Below are 19,750 nucleotides of genomic sequence, written 5' to 3' on the forward strand. Positions count from 1 at the left end.
TCTTGCTGAGCATGGTGGTACACACCTATAATCCCAGTGGCTAGGGAGACTGAGGCAGGAGGATCATGTGTCCAAAGCCAGCCTCATCAATGGCAAGGTGCTAAGCAACTCGGATTTGTCTCTAATTAAAATACAAAATAGGGATGAGGATGTGGCTCCGTGGTTGAATGCCCCTGAGTTCAATCCCCAGTACCAAAGAAAAAAAAGAAAAGAAAAAAATCCTATTCTTTTCCTTTTTAAATTATCTTGGCAATGTTGTTAAAGTCAGTTGTATGTATATATGTTTATTTATGGACTCTGGATTCTACCACTTGGAGAATAAAAGGGGGTGAGGGGAGAGAGAATACATAGATATACTAGGTATTAATAATGTATCTCTTTGTTAATATCACACTGTCTTGAGACTGTTGCTTTGTAATGAGTTTCAAGATTGCCAACAATGAGTCCTCCAATTTGGTTCTTTTTCAATATTGTTTTGACTGTTCTGGGTCTCTTGAATATCCATATCAGTCTTGAGATCAACTTGTCCATTTATGCAAAGAAGCGAGGTGGCATTTTGATGGGGATTGTGTTCAGTCATGTATGGAACTTGCCATTTTAGAGGTATTTTCTTCTAATCCGTGAATGTGAGATTTCTTTCCACTTATTTAGATCTTTTATATTTCTTTAAGCATTTGTAGTTTCAGAGTGTAAGTTTTATATTTGTCTAAATTTATTGCTAAGAATTTTATTTTTCCTGATTCTGTTGTAATTAAAAATGTTTTAAAACTTTGTTTTCAGATTGTTCTTTGCAGATGTATAGAAATGCAGTTGAATTTTATTTATTAATCTTGTATCTTGCAGTAGTATTGAACTTACCTGTTAGTCTCATAGTTTTTTAGTGGATTCCTAAGAATTCTCTCTATATAAAATCATGTCGTTTACAAATAGTTTTACTTCTTCAGTACTGTGTTAGCTTTCCACCTCTATGAGAAAATACCTGAGAAAAACAAAAGAGGAAAGATGTATTTTGGCTCATTGTTTTAGAGGTTTCATGGCTGGCTCCATTGTTTCTGGGCTGTGGTAAAGCAGTACATCATAGTGGGAGGGCTTGGTGGAGCAAAAGCTACTCACTTCATTGCAATGGAGAAGCAGAGTGAGAAAGGAAGAGTGTGTGGGGACAAGGTACACCCTTCAAAGATCCCCTTTTGACTTACTTCCTTCAACTAGGCCCACCTCCTAAAGTTTCCATCACCTCTCAATAATGCGATCAAATTATGAATCTCTATCAGTAAATAAGGTCAGAGCCCCTATGATCCAATCACTTCCCCAAATCTCCATCTCTTAATTGGGGGACATCAAGCCTTCAAAACCATGAGCCTTTGGGGGACATTCCAGATCCAAACCATAACAAAAACTGTCTTTTATTCTTTAAACATTTCAAGCAGTGAATTTATAATTTGTGACAATTTCATTATCAGAAGCTTTCTGGGTTATATATATGTTGTTTATTTTTTCTGCAAACTTTTGCTCATGGGGGCTTACCTCCTGTGATGTGATGATTTTTTTTTCTTTCTATATTGAGAACTCATTTGAGTGTGAACTGTTTGATTAAGGATTTTGTCAGAAAGAATTTCCATTTGCTTCTGTTAGATATTGGGCATAACCAGTCTTAAACAAATGTGTTTTTTTAGTTTTAGAATTCCTTGCCTGAAAAAAATATTTTAACTTTGAGTCCTATATTCTAAGAGTAAGTTCCTGGTTACACATTCTCAGAGGAGCTACTTTTTCCCCTCTACTTCAAGCAGAGGCAAGGACAGGTTTCCTAATAAGTTGCCTTTCAGGCAGAGTTCCCTGTTTTATATCAGAGTCTGTATTTTGGCACTCCCACATTGCAAGGACCCTAAGCTGGTCTTCTATTTCTTACAAAACTGTTCAATGTGGACTTTTTTTTTTTTTTTTTTTTTAATACCCCTAGGCATCCCCAGATTCCTGTCTGCCTTGCTATTACTTCTGTAGTTCTTCTGTAGTTTCATTTTCCTCTGGTCCCTTACCCCTTTAGGGATTTTTTTATGCTTTTAGAATGTTTTTATGTAATATCTAGATGTTTCTTGGTAACAGAGGGATTATCTGTTGTACCATATTGCTAGAAATAGGCACAAGTATATGCCTGATGCATAGATTAATTTATTCACATTAAAATTTGTCAGTGTGTGGGCTGGGGTTGTGGCTCAGTGGTAGAGTGCTTACCTAGCATGTGTGAGGCACTGGGTTCAATTCTCAGCACTGCATATAAATAAATGAATAAAATAAAGGATCATCAACATCTAAAAAAGAAAATTTTTTTAAAAAAATTGTCAGTGTGTGACTTATGTGCTTTATTTTTAGATTGAAGGAGAGCTTGATTAACAGATTTTTTAAAAATCTTTTTAAGATGTCAAATCAATATATTTCAAACTGTAATGGCATTAATATTCTATGCACTTTCAGATTATCTATCCCATGTTTCAAAATAGTTTTGAAAACGTAAACTAAGTGCTTTCAGATTGGAATAGTAAAAAAAAGAAAAAACTAGAGAAATGTTCTGAGATACTAAATCCTTTGTAAAATAAAAATGTTAATTTCAGTCATTGTAGTACATCTGAAGCCAACCACATAATATTTAGAAGTACCAATGTTATGAAACTTTTGTACTAGCTATATTGTCTTTTTAAATAGTAGCAGGAGGAGGAGAAAAAGAGGAGAATTGGAGTTGTTATAATTCTTGTTTTCTCTTTCAACATACCAGTTAGAATGTTTAGTGTGTTCACGTGTATACAGTACAATTAATTTAAACTCAGTGTCTCTCTTTATATTATTGATTGTTTTTTAATGTGTCTATTTTATATGTAGCAAGTAGTTTATCCTGTTTTGATTTTACAATTTGAACTGTCTTTTATTTGACAGGTAGCAATTTGTACCATACGGATGTCTCACTCTTGGGAGAACCTACTGAGTTTGAGTATCTGCGAAAAGTGCTTTTTGAATATATGATGGGTCGGGAGACTAAGGTATAAATCATGTCTGGTGATTTGGTATATAAGCCTCAACCTAAAAGACAATACGTTTCACTTTTAGCACACATAACCATATATTTACTATTAGACTATGCATGCTAATTATGAGCAATAGCTAATTATGTTACTGCTCTTCGTAAACAAAAGTGAATTGATAGATCTTGCTTATATTTGTTACATTTATAAAAATTAATTTTTAAAGTGCTATGGAATGATGCTAAATACTAAAAATTAAAATTTCACTTAATAATTTGTGAAGCTTGTGGCTATTTATTTCTTCGGATTGTAAAATTAGGAGAAAAATTTTTATTTTCAAGGAGACTTTAGGATGGTGTTGGTAAAATTTGGAAATGGTCATAATTAGCAATGACTTCTTAGGAAGATTGTTTACTTTAGTTACTATACGAAAATCATTTCTGAACATATGGAATATTAATCATTTAAAAATTGCTACATCATGTAAGTAATAATACTTGGCTAATTTGTTTTCTAAATGTTAAATTTATTGTAAAATCCTCAAGTATAGAGTCTTGCCTTATGCTTACTTTTATCTTCTTCACTGTTTTAAAAACAGCCTTGTATTGGACATTTGGTAACTATATCGTAAATAGAATAGAATGCTTTTAGGGAAATTCATGAGCCTTTCCTCAAATACTATTTTTCATTTTAAGCAGATTCTGCTTTGGACATTGTTGGAACTCTTCATTTACCTTTATGGAACTTTACATTATCTATGTATCTTGGCTGAGAATGGAATAATGAGTTTCCTATCCTTGGAAGCACTCAGTGTTAATGTCTGGCTTTGTGGGAGTTGCTGAGTCATAGGATACTAAGCCAGTTCAGGCATTGATTTGGCAAATATATTTAAAATTTAAAAAGAAAAGTCATAGAAAATAATCTTTAAAAATAGTCTGAATTTATGGATTGGAGATTCAACACGAGGAGTTACAGGGCTGCTGGAAGTCATTTTAATCCTTCCTATCTATATAATTGCATTTCATTATATCAAATAGTTTTCAAATTAAAGTAATGCCTAATATGATTTTGAACATGTGTCATAGGAAAGAGATATATTAATATATCTTTTTTTGTGTCATTTTTTTTCTTAAGGACTTTTATTATTTTTCAAGGACAGCTAAAACTGATTTTCTGCTTGTCTTTTAAAAATGAAACTAATGAGGTATCACTTTCTCTTATTGTGTCCATAAAACAGTAGTCTGTATTTGAGGTTGGTGACGTTACTTCATGTTGCCTAATAGGGAAGAGAGGCATATCTTTAAAAAAATAGTAATAATAAAATGGCTCTAAGAACTTTAGCTACCCTGATTTACTAGTGAATCTAACGCTCCAATGCAAATGTTGTTGCTAAGTAAATAATTTAATCTTTCCTTGAACTATGATAGAGAGAGACTGGCTGCATCAACCTAGTTTTTCTGGAGATCTCTATAGAGTTTGAACCTCTGAAGAAAGACCCAGCACAAGCAAAACAATTTTTAAACAAGTCCAGGCCTCTTTTCTTGGCCTTGCAGTTCAGTTTAGGGTGTGACTTGGGAGATAGTTGAAAGGGATGTCCCTCTGGCACAAGCAGTCTCATCTTAAGCCTGTCTAGGAGTGCATGCTGAGAAATAGTGCTTGCTTTGTCTTTATCTTCATTCATGGTACTTTATTGGCTACTAAAAATGGAGAAATAGTCTATCATTGTACCATCACATTTCATAGCTAAATATGGAGAATTGGTAACAGGTTTAATTTACTACACATTCCTTGGACACTTAACTACATGTAGCCCTTTATTTAGCACTGTGATGGATAATAAAATGAATTTAACAACATCCCTAACTTTTAAGGAGTTTGCTATATAGTAAAAAATGGAGCTATTCTCAATTAACCATATTGTGATGTAGAAAGTAGTAAGGGCTACAAGAGAGGTACAGAGTCCTCATATTTTCTTGTAGAAGGGTTGCTGAGGATATCATGGAGCAGGTGGTATAGAGTTAAATTTTGATAGATGAGCCCAGTCAGTAGAGGCAGCCCAGGCAGGTCTAAGGCAAGAAATGGTATATGACTTTCTGGAATGACAAAGTCTAGTGCAACCAAAACTATTGAGAAGTGAAAGTGCTTCCACAAGGCTACAGAATGTGGAGGGACTTGAATATTTTTGGAGTTTTACCTGAAAGTATGGTAGAGAGGTTATCCCTGAAATGTATAAGCAGGGGGTGACAAGATCAGAGTTGTTTAGACACATCTTTTGCTGTTTGCTTAATTTCTATGCATTAACAAAGAATTTGAAATGGAGACCAGGATGTGATTTAGAATGAGCCAGAGAATGTTGAAATCTTTGTATTTGATGACCATCTGCAGTTTTTTCTTTTCTAGCAGGCTCTGTGTGTCATCTCACTTATTTCTTCATCTACTTTTGCACACAAAGTTCTTTATCAGGCAGTTGATGTTCTAAAGAAGACTATATAGTACACACATTCTTATCGTATGAGGTTAAGTAAGCCCTCCTTTCTTCTCTCCTTCTACTTTCTTTTTCTTAGATTTTGATCCTCCACACTATTGTTGATACTGAAATTTAGCCTAAAAGCTATTTCTCTTCCTAACTTTTATTGAAGAAGCCTCTTCCTATGGAAAGTCTGGCAGGAGAGGCCATTCCTAAATCAGGTGGTGCATATGAACTTTCCCTTCCCAGGGCCTGAGGATATGAAGAGACAGTCTGATTTCTTTCCCATGGTGTAACAAAGAGCCTGGGCTTCTTGGGTAAAGTGTTTTCTGGCAAGCTTTAGGGCTTTACTGGGTGTGGTGCATATCAGCAGCAGATTCTGAATTGCTGATGAATTTAGAGGTAGGTTTACCATTTAATGTTGTCTATAAATGTGAAAAGACAACTATCACAATTCTTTTATGTTTTTTTTTTCCCCAAACATGCTCATGCACAAATGTGTATGGTTCTCATAATGAACATAAGTGGACTTTTTGGTATTTTGAGCTTAATATGGTATTGAAATTAGAGAAATGGCCCCTATAACTGTGAATGCTTACATTTTGGGTTTTTTGTTTTTGTTTTTGTTTTTTTGGTACTTCCTAAAAATGATCCTCACAGATAGTATACAGTAAGTTGCTTCAGAGTGTTAATTTAAAAAAAAAAAATACTGAAATGGTTACTTCTTCCTATTTTTCTTGCCATTTCATGCCACATATGTAGTTGATATTCAGACTTTAGGTTAACATACAAGATTGTGTTCTGTGTAGTTAATACAGTTTTTTAAAATATTTTTTTGTTTGTAGATGGACACAATGCCTTTATTTTATTTTTATGTAGAGCTGAGGATCGAACCCAGTGCCTCACAGATGCTAGGCAAGTGCTCTACCATTTAGCCACAAGCCCAGCCCCTGTTTAATACCTTTTTTTTTTTTTTTTTTTTTTTAGATGTAGAAGGACCTTTATTTATATGTGGTGCTGAGACTCAAACCCAGTGCGTCACACATGCTAGGCAAGCGCTCTACCGATGAGCCACAACCCCAGCTCTGGTTAATACAATTTAAATGAGGGGTTTTATAAAATGTCTTTGAATTCTCCAGGAACTAAGTTGTTTTAAATAATATTTTAAATGGCATTTTCTTTCATTTGTTCTTTCTGTCAATCAGAATGGTAAAGGCAAAGATACAAGGAGGAAGAGAACAAACTAAAATCTTGTTATATGTGAATTTTTGTGGTGGAGGAACAGTATTAGTAATCTGTTAGTTTAAATGAATATTAGAAATATGTAAAGTGTCTTGATTAGGCTTAGTACATAATAGGAATTTTTTAAACAATGTTTTAGTTTCTTTCCTTTCTGGAAATAATTATACTATTTTTCTAATGATGTGATTTCCCAAAACTTTTGGTTAACTGTATTGTGCCATCTTTTTCTTAATGACCTTTCCCATAACCAAGGCCCCACCCCACACACAGAGTCTCTGTAACTATGAACAAAGAATAGAGTCAGTTTTTCTGGGCTCTCTTCCCCCCTACAGTAGTTATCCTCAGGAGAGCACTGCCACTTGACTTTGTATGTAAGCACTGAACTTGTTATCCTACTTATTTCATAAGTGGTATCTTCTTTCCTCTCTGTCTCCCTCAAAACATCTCATCTTGATACAAAATAGGGAGTTTCAACCTTTGAGGCGAATTTTCCAGGAGCTTATGGGTGACAGTCTGATTTACGGTATATGTATTTAGATCTGCACAATTTATGATCTTGTTTTTGCAAGCCACCATGTGTAATGTTTTGAATTCATCATGTTTTCTACCAGACAAAACATCTCGTGTTTATTTAAAATGTAATCTGTAATTCTATTAGGCTGATGTGCTGCATGTCTTGAAAAGTATCTACTAAGCATGTTCATGTTCATGCAGTAGCCCATGTTTATGAGATATATGATGTGATTTAGTGAAAGCTGAACTTGGGGCCATCTAATTCTGATTATTTAGAGCATATGCTTTGGCAATACATCATTTTATAGATTCCTGCAAATAAAAAGCCTTTTAAAATAAATGAGTAATAAAGTTTCATCTTAATAAGACAAAGGGCCAAGAGCATTAGATCTTTATACAGCTTCATGCTATTGGATATACATCTTAAAATAAACTCAGACATTGTAAGCAGTCCTTTTAAATAAAAATTTTAGTATTGGCTCCTTGACTAATACCTTCACATCATACTTCTTTGTTCGTGGCTTCCATTGAGAGCACTAAGAATCCCACTAGCAGAACATGTCAGAATGGATTGAGACTCCTTCCGCTTCACTGTCCATTAGTAATGACCTCTCATTTTTCTTGTAGACCATGGCAAAAGTTATAACCACTGTATTGAAGTTCCCCGATGATCAGACTCAGAAAATTTTGGAAAGAGAAGATGCTCGATTAATGGTAAGCTTTAAAAATAGAATATAGATAGGCAGTGACTTTATCTCATTTGCTTATATTGTTTCATTTACAAAGACTTTGAGTTGATAAAAGAAATTTAAAAATTCTAAAGCTTGATTTTGCCATAGTCTGAAAAGTGAGAAGAAATTTACATTAAGAAAGTTTAACCAAGGGAAATGTGAATGTGTGACTTCAAGTGAAACAGAAGTCTTCTATATTTGAGGTTGGTGCCCATTTGTGCTATGTAGGATTTCCAGAACTTGAGCTATTTATGGAAAGGATGGAAAAGGCATTTGTTTTGGTATATCGTGTAATAACTTTATTTCAAATCAAATTATATTGTGATGAGAGATGTTTTATAGATTACACTTCTTTATTTCAATGATTTCCATATACACTAATTCTAGATAAAAGAATTTAAGCATTTTTGAGATTTTGGTGTCTTACAAGGGAAAGGTAGACAGACATCTTTAAAAGCTGTGAAATCATCTGTGATTGAAGAATGAAACAAACACATACTTCATAAATTATGTAAAATTCCCCATGCTTAGTTTCTTTCTGCCTTGGGCTAGTAATTCGGTAAGAACGTTACCACTTTCGGTAGAACCTGAAGCTTGTGAAGTTTGTGTCTGGCTCCTAGGTCTCTTTCCGCATCCTTTTTTTTTTTTTTTTTTTTTTTTTTGCAGAGCTCTCTGTAGCCTCCCCCCAATCTCTTAATCTATTTCATGACCCCAGTGCTGCTTTTCTCTTCTTTCCCCTCACTAAAGCAAGCAATCATCTTCTCCTTAGTGGTGGATTAGTTTATATGCGGTCCTGAGACTCGAACCCAGTGCTTTATCACTTATCTTATAAAAATGAGTGTGCAACAACTTGATTTTTTCACTTAATATGTCATTTTATTATCTCAGCTCATTACAAATTGATCTACCTCATTCTTTTTTAATGGCTGATTCTATGATTATATAGATTCTATATAACATATAGCCATCCTACAGTTTAGTTCACTGGTTTCTTAATTCACTTAGGTTGTTTTTAGACACGGGGAATATCCTACATATATTCTGCGTACTTCTGCAAGTTTTCCTATAGGATATTAATCTTATTTGTTGTCTGTGTTGCAAAACATTATTTTCGAGTTTGTGTTTTGATTTTGCTGCTTTCTACTAACTTCACATTAAATGTAAAATATAATTAAAATGATACTTCCCAAGTTGGTAATACTCAGCTTTTATAAACAGTCTTTGTTTTTGGTGTTGCCATTTTTAAAGCAAACCACTAATTAATGATTTTTGGATTATGGCCATTAAAAAATAGGACATAGAATCTTTTAGTTTGCTGTGGTAAAAAACTATATTTGAGATTGAGTTCCTTTAAATTGAAATTTTAGCATGGGTCATCATTCTTGAAACTGTTCTTGTTCTTTTCTGTTGAATTATAAGAGTAATTTAGTGATGAAATTGACAATTTTAGGAATGAAAATTTAATTTACATATATATATATATATATATATATATATATACTGTGCTGTAAACTCATCAGCATGTTGCCAGGTACTTTTGAGAATAAACTAAGATTATGTAAAATCAAATTTTAATGTATACTTTAATGGAGTTATTGTTAAAACTCTTTTATAATGAAATAATCACTCCCTAATTTATATAGTGGTTAAATATGTACTTAAAGTATCAAGTGCACCTTTCATTATGTTGTTTAAATTTTTAAATGAAAGTTGCAAATAAAATCTGAACTACATAATATTATTTTTAGTATGGGGAGTATTACACATTCCTTATATGTTGCCTGAATATCTTGATTTGGGGAGATTTGAGAAAAATTTAAGTACAGTCTATTTAATCCTGTAAACTTCATATTCACATATAATCTATGTGTTCTTCTAAGTCTTAAAACTAACCCAATAAGCTTTTTTTTCTTCCTGGCTTTGTAGTTTACTTCACCTCGCAGTGGTATCTTCTGAGTAAACCATCAGTCTGTGCTTAGTTAGCATGTGGTGAGTGGAGAATAAAATGTCTTGTGTCTTTTGTGTAAATCAAATGTATTGCATGGTACTAACCATTTTGCTTAATTTCTTTTACTTTCATTTAATGAACATATGATTATGCTTTGGGTTAATATAAATATTTTCTGCTAATTCTGTTACATAGATTAATAATACATAGATTAAAAGTCACCAGCAGTGTTTTTTAAAATTAATAAAGATTGTGAAGAAGAAATTTTTTAAAATAATCTTTTAGATAAAAGTGACATATTTCACAAATCCAGAATTAAAAATACTATAAAGCTTAACTACAGTCAAGGCCAGATTTGAAATAATGAAAACTACTAAGGTTAATTAAAAATAAAATTAGATTTATGCCTTTTGGGGATCATTCAGTTCAACATAAGATGACACATTTGTTCTGAAGATACTCTTAAGGCTGCTCACTTTAACTGAATGTGGCTGTTTCTGATTATTATTGCAGGGAAATCTGAGCATCTAAAATGTTCCACAAAGTTAACTGTTTTTTTCCCTTTAAAACCCTTCTCCTCCCTTCCACACGTTATTCTTTTGTTTAATTTGTTCTTTTTAGTATACATGATAGTAGAGTGTATTTTAACATACATACATGGAGTCTAACTTTTTCTAATTAGGATCCCATTCTTGTGGTTGTTCTTGATGTGGAGTTACACTGGTTGTGTATTTTCACATATTATGCTTGCTATTAACTTGATTTAAAACCCCCTTAAACAGGGTACATCTTTAACTCTGACTTTGCCATAATTTTCACAGATCACAAGTAAGTTGGATCCCAGTTAATAGCACTTAATTAATTTAAAGCTGTGATTGTTGATTCAGCCAGTACTTACCAAACAGTATCAAGGTTTAAAATGCTGAGATATGGCCTTTCTTTTTTTAAAACTTTAAACCTTAAAAATCCTTTGTGCCTATATTTGGATCTCCTTTTTGATTTTATTGTATATCATTTAATTTGCCTTAGTGATATCTAGAACTATCTGTCTACATTATGGTGGCTAGTAGTGAAATGCATGGTTCCATTAGGTTACTTTTAAAATATATGAATATTGAATTAAAAAGTAAATTCTATATCTAATCCATGAAGTCTTATATTTTCTTTTTTTGTATAATAAGTACCACACTTATTATATTATTGAAGTTAAATACTATCACTTATCACTGGAAATGTATACTGCATAATATTTTATTGATTACCTGATTGCTCAACTTTTAGTTTGAGACATTTTAAATTTTTCAAAAATAGTGTAATGAACACCCATATACCCTTTACCTAGATTAGCCTGCTATTATCATTTTGTCAAATTTTTGTACTCTGACTCTTGATCCTATATATGTTTTTCCTTCTTTGTAACATTTTATAGTTACTTTTTGACACTTGCAAACATAAACAAATATTTTAAAATGTATCTTTAAGAAGAAAGATGTTTCCCTAGTACTACAATGTAATTATCACACTCATCAAACATAATATTATCTAATATATAGTATTCATATAGTGTCTATATGAATTACCATTATATATGGTATTACCAGTTTCTCAAATAATGTCTTTCATAATTTTTAAAAATCCTGGATCTACAAAGATTGTACATTGCATCTAGTTGTCATATTTTTCTCATATATTTTATTCTACTTATTTTATATACACACCCCCCACACACAAACACACACATATATTGTGGTACTGGGAATTGAACCCAGAGCACTTGCCACTGAGGCACAGCACCATCCCCTTTTATTTTGTATTTTGACACAGGGTTTCACTAAGTTGCCTAAGCCAGTCTGGAACTTTGGATCCTCCTGCCTAAGCCTCCTGAGTAGCTGGATTATAGGCGTGCATCACTGTGCCCCGCTTCTGGTTTTCTTTTAAACTAGAAAATATCTCTTGGCCCTTTTGTATTTTATGACATTGATATTATACTACATTGTTGAATTGTCCAAGAATTTAGTTTCCTACAATAGCTCTATCTAAGGGTTCAAAATAATAACTGACAAAGGAATTATTAAATAACAGCAAAAGATATTTTTCATGTCTTCTTTAGGTTCCTAGAACCAACAAGATTATTGAATTAAATAACACACTATTCGGAGTATGTCTTGAATAGTGGATCATAGTGTTCATTTCCAAATTGAGAAGACTTTAAAACTTCCCCTTTCTGTTCAATATATATGAAAAGTTTATATCTATTACTTAATCTTACTTGGTCATTTATTGTATTTTATTTTATTTTAAATATTTCGTTATCAATGGATCTTTATTTTATTTTGAGAGAGAGAGAGAGAGAGAGAACTTTAATATTTATTTTTTTAGTTTTTGGTGGACACAACATCTTTATTTGTATGTGGTGCTGAGGATTGAACCCAGGCCGCACACATGCCAGACGAGTGCGTTACTGCTTGAGCCACATCCCCAGCCCTGGACCTTTATTTTATATATTTGTACATGGTGCTGAGAATCAAATCCAGTGCCTCACACATGCTAGTCAAGCGCTCTACCACTGAGCCACAACCTTTATTTTTTATCTTTTTAATATTTTTTAATTGTAGATGGACACAATATCTTTATTTATTTTTATGTGGTGCTGAGGATTGAACCCAGTGTTTCAAGCATGCAAGGCAAGTGCTTTGCTACTGAGCTACAGCCCCAGCCCCACAACCTTTATTTTTATGACTTTTTAAACCTTATACTTGATTTGACACTGGCTTTTTGTATTTGAATCTGAAAAACTTTCCTAGGAAGATTTTGGCTTCATTTCTCATAGCATTTAAAATTTAATACATTATGTTTATTAATTCCAGATGAAGTTTAGCTTTTCACACTTTTTTTTTTTTTTTTTGCTGCCATGTACATCATGCTGAAAGAATTGCAGTATGTACAAAAATCAACATATTGAGAGAGAGGGATAAGCTCTTTGTCCCTTGTAAATTCTGTTTGAAGAGCTGCATCTTTGTGGTAGGTAGTCTTCCACATCAGTCTGGTACTCTGGGATTCTTTTCAGCTTGTTACGTGGTAGAAGGTTGCAGCTCCAAATTTCAGCTGAAAACACCATTTTCCAGGATTGCTGACTATATCAGTTAGTTTGAATCATTACAGTGACATTAATTTCTAGAAGATTCCATTGGGATTTAATTTTCAGAATATTTCTACTTCTTTATTGCAATCCCCAGACTCTAGATGTTGTTTTATTTTAACTTAAAAAAACAAGTCTCCCAAAAATTAGACCTTAAAAGGCTGGGTTTTTCTTTCTTTCTTTCTTTCTTTATTATCCACCATCATTTCCTTTTTCTTTTCCAGTCATGGCTCCGATCTTCATCTTGAAGAAATGGGGAGAGTGATTTTGGGCAACTGCTGCTCTGAAACTTTTCACATTTGCTCCTCTTTGATAATGAAGCTGTCATTCAGCGTCCCTCATGCAGCTGGAAGACTAAGAAAAATCTGACATTGACCCACAGATATATTGCAGACTGCTTTTTAAATAGATTTTTATCAGTGGAGAAATGGTGATAGTTTTTTTTTTTTTTCAGTTTCTGTTGGGAAGAGTTTTATGTTGTTTAAAAGATATTTTGAATAACTTAACCTGATTTATGGACTCAATAATGTTTCTTCCATTTTTTTTCCTCCTCCCTTTAAAGAATTGCTTGTCTTTCTTATTTATTTTTAGAGTGATTTTTTTTTCTTTTTTAAAGACTTGTGCAATACATTTTGAGATGAAACAGCAGATTTTTAAAAATAATTAAAGCATTTAATTGACTATTACCTAGATTGATTTGTTGACTATTTGTTAAAGACTAGTTCTTTAAGCTATGTACACATGATAAATCCCAAATGGCAGTACCTCATTGTTTACTTAGCTTTTGTACTTATATTTTTCAGAGGAAAAAATACTACTGTAAATTGTAAATAGTCAATACATAATGGTATTGTACACGAATCTGTGACTGGCAATGTCATCTTGGAGGAACAGACAAATAAAGTTTATTTACTATATAACATTTCTTATTGTATTGCTTTCTAAGTTGAAATCTCTTTCAAAATGGTTAAGAATCCTTGTTCTATTTGGATGGAGGTATATAATGAGGAACTATTAGAATAGCTATAAACTGAGCATTTAGAATGATTTCCTATGGTCAAAATTAGTCCAAACAAAATAGAAGGTGTATGAAATCAAGAACCTACTCCCTGGTGTTTAAGATTCTGCCAACTTGGGAATGCCACCTCTCTCTGGAGATCATAGCTACTTTTTAATCTTGCTGACAAATTCCTGGACAGAAAAGTTGGGAACAACTCAAAGGGTTTCATATACCCTTCATACTCTAGGAAACATTGTCCCATGATAGAATCTCAGTACCCAGCCAGCCTGGACCCTAGTTTTCCTGGTGTGTATTATTTTGTGATAAAGAATGGGAAGCTCTGGGTGAGGAGATGCTGAGCAGTGGGGTCCTCCAGTGGGGTCCTGCAGCCAGCTCCTTTAGTGTTCTTGTAAGGGAACAGGGTCATCTTACATTTTTTCAAAAAAATTATAGTTATATTGGCAAAATTCCGTTCCACTAAACAATTTCTGACAACAGACATGACTTCTTATCCTTTTTACACCTTTTTCTAGGCTAGAAATGGCAGTTTCTCAGTGAAATCCATTTACAACTTTCTATAATTTTTCCTTAACTCATTTATGGAAACAACAATGCACAAATCAGTGAATCAGCAAGTTTTTCCATAAAGGACCAGAGAGTAAATATTTTTGATCTTCTAGGCCACATAGTTTCTGTTGCAGCCTCTCAACTCTTTCATTGCATTGCAAAAGCGCCATGGATAACATGTAAATGAATGAGCATAGTTGTGTTCCAATAAACCATTTTACATAGCAAGCTGCTGACTGGATTTGGCTTGTAGACTATAGTTTGCTAACCCCTGAGAAAGCAAACAACCTAGATTATGAACATGGAGTGAAAGGAGGAGTGACAATCAGTTAATATGTAAAGAGTTGACCATTTTTCCTCAGTGCAGGTATGCAGCTCCTCCTTCAGGTAAGGGTATAGCAAGCTCACATCACCTTAATGAAGATTTGTGGTCACATTCTTTCAGTGTTACTTGTTCTGATGAGAAAGATGAAGCTTTACATTGTGCTCGGTGTCAACACATTAAGCCCACCTGGGTTCTTTTCTTAAATACCCTATAACTGTTGCTGATTGATACTGGGGGAAATGACACAGTTTTTCCAAGAGTAGTTACAGGACATGCTTGCGTAATGGATTATGGTTTGCTGAGTATTTTGTCTTTTACTGTCTCATCCCTGCAGAATAGGAAAAAAGTCTGTGATGGCAGGCTTGGCCCCACGCCATAGAGGAAAAGCTGTGATCCTGGCACTAAAATCCAGATACTGGGACTTGGAACCGAAGACTATGAAAATGTCTTGCCAAGAAGCAAGCATTTCACTTTGAAAAGTATTAGTGTTATTAAGATGTTGCCTCTTTAAAGAAAAAAGTGTAAGCTTTTCAAAACTCCTGTAGCCACAAAACAAAAAACAAATAAACCAATTCCTACCTTGTAGAGTGAGTAGCACACACAGGCCATGGTGGTCTTCTCTCTTCCCTGCAACATAACCCAGAAGAGTTGCCTCAGCTAGTATGGCTTCCTCATCCTCTACAGACCAAGGCCAGAAGCAGTCAACTACTATGTTTAGATTGAATTTTTTTTCTTTAAAAAAGCAAACAGAAGGTGAGAAAACTTTTTTTTCCTGATTCTGAAATTCAGGCTCATTCTCGATGAAATTTTTACATTTAAAATTTTAGAACATATGGGCTGGGGGTAGTGGTACATGCCTGGAATCCCTGCAACTCAGAAAGCTGAGGCAGGAGGATTACAAGTTTGAAAAAAGACTTAGCAACTTAGCAAGGCCCTGTCTTAAAAAAAAAAAAAAGGTGGGGGGGACCAGGGATGTAGTTCACTGGTGAAACACCCCTAGGTTCAATCCCCAGTGCCCTCCCCAATTTTAGAATATTTGAGTAGTACATTTTTTTAAAAGAATCCTCCAGAATGTTGTACCAGGAAGTCACTGTTACTACTTGAGTGCATTAAATCATGGGAGTCTTTTTCTAATACATGAAGAAATGGATGGAAGCATATGCTGGGTGTGTGTGTGTGTGTGTGTGTGTGTGTATACGTACACATGCATGCTTATACTGATGGTCATTAAAATTTCTTCGAAGCTGTTTTTAATTGCATAGTGTTTTATTCTATGGATATGCCATTATTTAACCTGTTTATCAATTCTCGAACACTTAGGTTACAGGTAGTCACCTTCATTGAATAATACTTCATGATAATCTTAATGTTCATAGTCTGAAAATACTTGAATAAATGAACTAGGACAGCCTGTTTTTCCCTCAGCAGCTTTTGCTACCCAACCAGTGGACACATTTCAACTTACTGTGTGCCAGGTTTGTCTGGCACCATTTTCCCTGACATTCCAAGCTATGAAGCACAGAAAAATACTCTCAAGTTCGTAAACTCTTAGAACATTACCTGTCAGACCTGGGCTTCACCCAGATTTGAAGGGTCAAAGATGACTTGAAATAGCAACTTCTGAAGCATGCTGTCCATGGCAGGGAGAGAAGGGGAAGTGTGGGGTGCCAGCTAGTATATTCATGACAGTCAGATGGTTTGTATATATATGGAGAGTAACTTCACATTTTCATGGTTGAATGTGATGTGGAGTTAAACTGGTCGTATCTTCATATAGGAACACAGGAAACATGTCTGATTCATTCTACTTTCTGCTCTTAAACAGGGAATGCATAGTGTGTTCCCTGTCTGTTCCTACCCCTCTTGCTCCACTGTATGTTGGAAGTAGGTAAGACAAGAAAAAAAAAAGTTGCAAGACAAAATGATTGTCTTTAGTTTCTGGAAGTTTGACTATTTATTATGTGTTTTTGTATCCTGTATATGGTTTGCTTGGTTTCTTAAATCTGTGGGTCTTTTGTCAAGTTTGAGAAGTTTTCAGCTATTATTTCTTTTTATTTAAATTTTAAATTTATTTATTTTAATTAGGTAGATATGACATCAGAATGCATTTTGATTCATTGTACAAAATTATAGCACAACTTTTCATTTCTCTAATTGTATACAATGTAGCATCACAGCATATGTGCAGTCATAGGGGTACCTAGTGTAATACTGTCCATCAAATTCCACCATCTTTCATCAGAGAGAACATTTGGACTTTGGACTTTGGTTTTTGGAATTGGTTTACTTCACTTAGCATGATATTCTCTAACTCCATCCATTTACCTGCAAATGGCATAATTTTATTCTCTCTTAATGCTGAGTAATATTGTGTATATACACCATAGTTTCTTTATCCATTCGTCTATTGAAAGGCATCTAGGTTGCTTCCACAGTTTAGCTATTGTGAGCTATGATTTCTTTGAGTACTTTTCCACCTTTACTCTCTCCTTCTCGATTTCAATGGTGCAATATTAGATCTTTCATGTGGTCCCATAACATGATCTCTCCAAATGATCCCCTTTCTCTGCCCTTCTACTTTGCCTTCAGGACATCCTTTTTTTTTCCCTAGATTTCACAGGGGAGAAAACATGATATTTTCCTACAAAAAAAAAATGACATTTTTTTTTTAGTTTTTTTCTTTTTAGTTATAAATGAGTAGAATATATTTTGACATACTGTACAATATGGAGTATAACTTCCCATTCTTATGGTTGTACATGATGTGGAGTTACACTGGTCATGTATTCATATGTGAATACATGGAAAGTCATGTCTGATTCATCCTACTGTCTTTCCTATTCCCATCTTCCTCCCTTCCCTTTATCTAACCCAATGAACTTCTATTCTCCACCCTCCTCCCTTATGGTGTGTTAGCATTCTCAGATCAGAGAGAACATTCAGCCTTTGGGTTTTGGGGGGGATTGGCTTATTTCACTTAGCATGATTAATTTCCACTTCCATCCATTTACTGGCAAATGCCACAATTTCATTTTTCTTTATGGCTGAGTAATATTCCATTGTGAATATATCACAATTTCTTTATCCATTCATTTGTTGAGGGGCAGCTAGGTTGGTTCCATAGCTCAGTTATTGTGAATTGAGCTGCTATAAACATTGATGTGTCCATGAAAAAATGACATAATTTTGTGAAGATATGGCTGAGTAAGACTCCATTGTGTGTACGTGTATGTGTGTGTATACAGATAATATATCTATCACATTATATATGTGAAATATATCAACATATATATAACATTTTCTTGGTCCATTCATATGTTGACAGATACCTAGTCTGATTCTATAACTTGGCTATTGTGAATTGTGGTATGAAAAATGTGGGAATTCATGTATCCCTAAAGTATGCTGACTTTAATTCTTTTGGATAAATACCAAGGAGTGGTAGAGCTGGGTCATATAGTGGCTTTATTTTTAGCTTTCTAAGGAAACTTCATATTGATTTCCACAGTGGTTGTACTAATTTACATTTCCACTAACTGCATAAAACTTCTTTTCCCCTTCGGATCCTTGCTTTCCTGTATTGTTATTTGTTTTCTTGATCAGTGCTCTTCTAACTGGAGTGAGACCATTTCCCTGATGGCTAAAGGGGTTGATCATTTTTGCATATAATTCTTGGCCATTTGTACTTCTTTTGAGAGGATCATTTCAGTTGATTTGCCCATTTATTGATTGGGTTTTTTTTTTTTTAAATGTTGAGTTTTTTTAGTTCCTCAGTTGGAAGAGTAGCTGGCAAAGATTTTCTCCCATTCTGAAGGTTTTTAATTGTTTCCTTTGCTTTCATTTGATGCCACCCTATGTAGGTCTTTCTCTTATTTCCTGAGCTATCCGGGTCCTATTCAGGAAGTCTTTTCCTGTGCCTCTCTGTTGAAGTATTTCCTTTACTTTTTCTTCTAACAGTTGCCAAGTTTATGGTCTTATACTTAGGTCTTTGATCCATTTTGAGTTGACTTTTGTACAGGAAGAGAGTTAGGAACTGATTTCATGCTTCCACATATGGGTATGCAGTTTTCCCAGAATCAACGGTTAAAGAAGCTGTCTTTTCTCCAATGTCTCCTTTAAAGCATCAGATGACTGTAGCTGTGTGAGTTTGTCTCTGTGTCTTCTATTCTATTCCATTGGTTACATGTCTGGTTTTATGCCAGTGCCATGCTGCTTTTGTTACTGTGACTCTGTAGTGTAATTTGAAGCCTGGTACGTGATGCCTCCATTTTTCTCTTTTTGCTCAGGATTAGTTTTACTACTCTGGGTCTTTTGTTATTCGTTTGACTTTTAGGATTTGTTTTTCTAGTTCTCAGAATATCATTGATATTCTGATGGGGATTGAATTGAATTTGTAGATCTTCTTTGGTAATAAAACCATTTTAAAAATATTAATTTTGCCTATCCATAAACATAGGATGTCTTCATCTTCTGGTGTCATCTTCAATTTCTTTTTTCAGTGTCCTGTAATTTTCCTTGTAGAGTTCTTTCACCTCTTTGGTTAGGTTTACTTCCAAGTTCTTTTTTAAGCTACTGTGAATAGATAATCAGTAGTACAACCTGTATTAATCTCTGCTATTACATGACCTAATTCATTTGTTTGTTTCCTGATTTCTTTCTCTGAGGATTCATTGTTGGTATGTAGAAAAGCGATTGATTTTTGGTAAATACTGCTATTTAAAAAAACATTTTTTAGTTGTAGATGGACACAATTCCTTTATTTTATTTATTTCTATGTGGTGCTGAGGATTGAACCCAGTGCTTCACA

The 19,750-nt window shown here is 34.0% G+C and overlaps 1 protein-coding gene across 7 annotated transcripts in view; it reads left to right on the top strand.

The window, feature by feature from the left end:
• Golga4 (golgin A4) overlaps positions 1-13,971 on the top strand; it is a 93,772-nt gene extending 79,801 nt beyond the window's left edge. For 4 of the 7 annotated variants that reach the window (XM_026405861.2, XM_026405834.2, XM_026405844.2 and 1 more), the window contains 4 exons: positions 2,926-3,029; positions 7,861-7,947; positions 9,891-9,953; positions 13,276-13,971. In XM_026405861.2, coding sequence (XP_026261646.1) covers positions 2,926-3,029; positions 7,861-7,947; positions 9,891-9,920 — 221 coding nt within the window. In that variant the 3' untranslated portion in view covers positions 9,921-9,953; positions 13,276-13,971. The remainder of the gene's footprint in view (positions 1-2,925; positions 3,030-7,860; positions 7,948-9,890; positions 9,954-13,275) is intronic. The other 3 variants (XM_026405840.2, XM_026405852.2, XM_026405881.2) reach the window with 1 other exon arrangement.
• The last annotated feature ends 5,779 nt before the right edge of the window (positions 13,972-19,750 follow it).

The sequence above is a fragment of the Urocitellus parryii genome, chromosome 3, assembly GCF_045843805.1.
Source record: "Urocitellus parryii isolate mUroPar1 chromosome 3, mUroPar1.hap1, whole genome shotgun sequence".
Classification (NCBI taxonomy): domain Eukaryota; kingdom Metazoa; phylum Chordata; class Mammalia; order Rodentia; family Sciuridae; genus Urocitellus; species Urocitellus parryii.